Below are 1,864 nucleotides of genomic sequence, written 5' to 3'. Positions count from 1 at the left end.
ATTAGAATAATAATAATAATGATTGGGAAAAACATAGAAAATATATTGAGTGATGAAGTGGGGAGATTAGTGTCTCTGTATTGACTGACATGCATGGCATTCCCTTTTGAAAAAGCAATGTAATACACTGTACAGTTATATGTAATCCAGTGTAATATAAAGAAGATTATGATGACAATAAAAAGAAATTAATTTTTAAAAAAGAATTTATTGACAAATGCAAAAAAAAAAAAATCTTCTAATGTCCCTGGTCTTGTGTCCTCTGAACTTTCATCCATCAATTACCACCCAGTATAGTTAAAACAAAGGGCCATAGGTTTTTGTTGAATGGTTCTGGATCTAAAAAAATTGAAGACAATAAAAAGACTGGACAGGAAGAGTCAGAGTTCCATCACCATTACTCTGGGCTCCTTGACTCTTCCTTAGTGGGAAAGAAGAATTAGGTTTAGTCTCCTATGAAAGGCCAGATTTTAAATTCATTCTATTTGCTTTCTTCCCCTTCCAGTGCACCAACCTTGAGTCAGTTCAGCCATTGCTGATGCTGAGCAGCGTGGAGAGATGGCCATCAAGGATGCCAGGAATAAGCTGGAAGGGCTGGAGGATGCCCTGCAGAAGGCCAAGCAGGACATGGCCCGCCTGCTGAAGGAGTACCAGGAGCTGATGAACGTCAAGCTGGCCCTCGACGTGGAGATCGCCACCTACCGCAAGCTGCTTGAAGGCGAGGAGTGCAGGTGGGTAACTCATGACCTGCTCAAGCATCTTTCACCTTGAAGATGTCTGGGTCTAAGGACAACGTCAGGTCTCCAGTCATGGCCATACTTGCTATTCCTAGAAACAAATAAAAGAACAATTCCCTTTGACTATTTCCCACATTGAGTGTGGGTAACTCATGACCTGCTCAAGCATCTTTCACCTTGAAGATGTCTGGGTCTAAGGACAACGTCAGGTCTCCAGTCATGGCCATACTTGCTATTCCTAGAAACAAATAAAAGAACAATTCCCTTTGACTATTTCCCACATTGAGTCTTCCACACTGATCCAGGCCATGGCTCTCTGAGGTCTCATCCTCCCTGTTTCCTCTCCTCCTAGGCTAAATGGTGAAGGCGTTGGCCAAGTCAACATCTGTAAGTACCTTGCTTGCCTCCCTCTCTTGTGCTTGCACTCTTCTGACGGGGCTCAGCCTGGCAGAATGAGCTCACTGTGTCTTGTCCTTGTCTCCTCCCACTGCAGCCATAGTGCAGTCCTCCGTCTCCAGTGGTTATGGCAATGCCAGCAGTGTCGGCGGTTGCTCAGGCCTGGGTGGAGGCAGCGGCTACTCCTACAGCAGTGGGCACAGCCTGGGAGGAGGCTTCAGTTCCGGCAGCGGCAGAGGCCTGGGAGGTGGCCTCAGCCCCATTGGGGGCGGCAGTTCCTCCATCAAGTACACCACCTCCTCCTCCAGCTGGAAGAGCTACAACCACTGAAGTGCTTCCACTCACTCATGGTCTCACGGGCTGCTCGCCTTCTCTTGGGCTCATTCTCTTCTGCTATCAGATAGAGCTGAGGGTGCTGATGCCTTCGCTTCTCTCCATCTGTGTCTGCTCCACCTGAGTACCATGATCACCATCAGAGGAGTTACCTCTGTTTTATATCCTAATTTAATCACAACTGGTGCCTAGTTTTTCTGCTAAGCTTTCAAGCTCTTGCCTCCTAAGTTCTATCTGTGAGGCTGAACACTGCAAGAAAATTATCTCTGCTCCTTTTTGCTGTAGAAAATACTGCCTGGGTCCTGTTCCATAGAACATGACAACTTCCCTTTGACTTTTAGTCTCAGGTTTCCCCTTCTCCCAAGTGTCGATTTTCTATCTTGCTATTGCTATGAAAG

General features: G+C 46.4%; 1 protein-coding gene across 1 annotated transcript in view; it reads left to right on the top strand.

Annotated features, from left to right (window-relative positions):
• LOC102486331 (keratin, type II cytoskeletal 6A-like) overlaps positions 1-1,463 on the top strand; it is a 7,152-nt gene extending 5,689 nt beyond the window's left edge. The window contains 3 exon segments of the mRNA XM_014584242.2: positions 521-731; positions 1,090-1,124; positions 1,231-1,463. Coding sequence (XP_014439728.1) covers positions 521-731; positions 1,090-1,124; positions 1,231-1,463 — 479 coding nt within the window.
• Positions 1,464-1,864: the final 401 nt, after the last annotated feature.

Source organism: Tupaia chinensis, unplaced genomic scaffold, assembly GCF_000334495.1.
Source record: "Tupaia chinensis unplaced genomic scaffold, TupChi_1.0 Scaffold146085_1, whole genome shotgun sequence".
Lineage (NCBI taxonomy): Eukaryota > Metazoa > Chordata > Mammalia > Scandentia > Tupaiidae > Tupaia > Tupaia belangeri.
The sequence above is the reverse complement of the archived record's forward strand: the minus strand, read 5'-3'. Positions and strand labels throughout refer to the sequence as shown.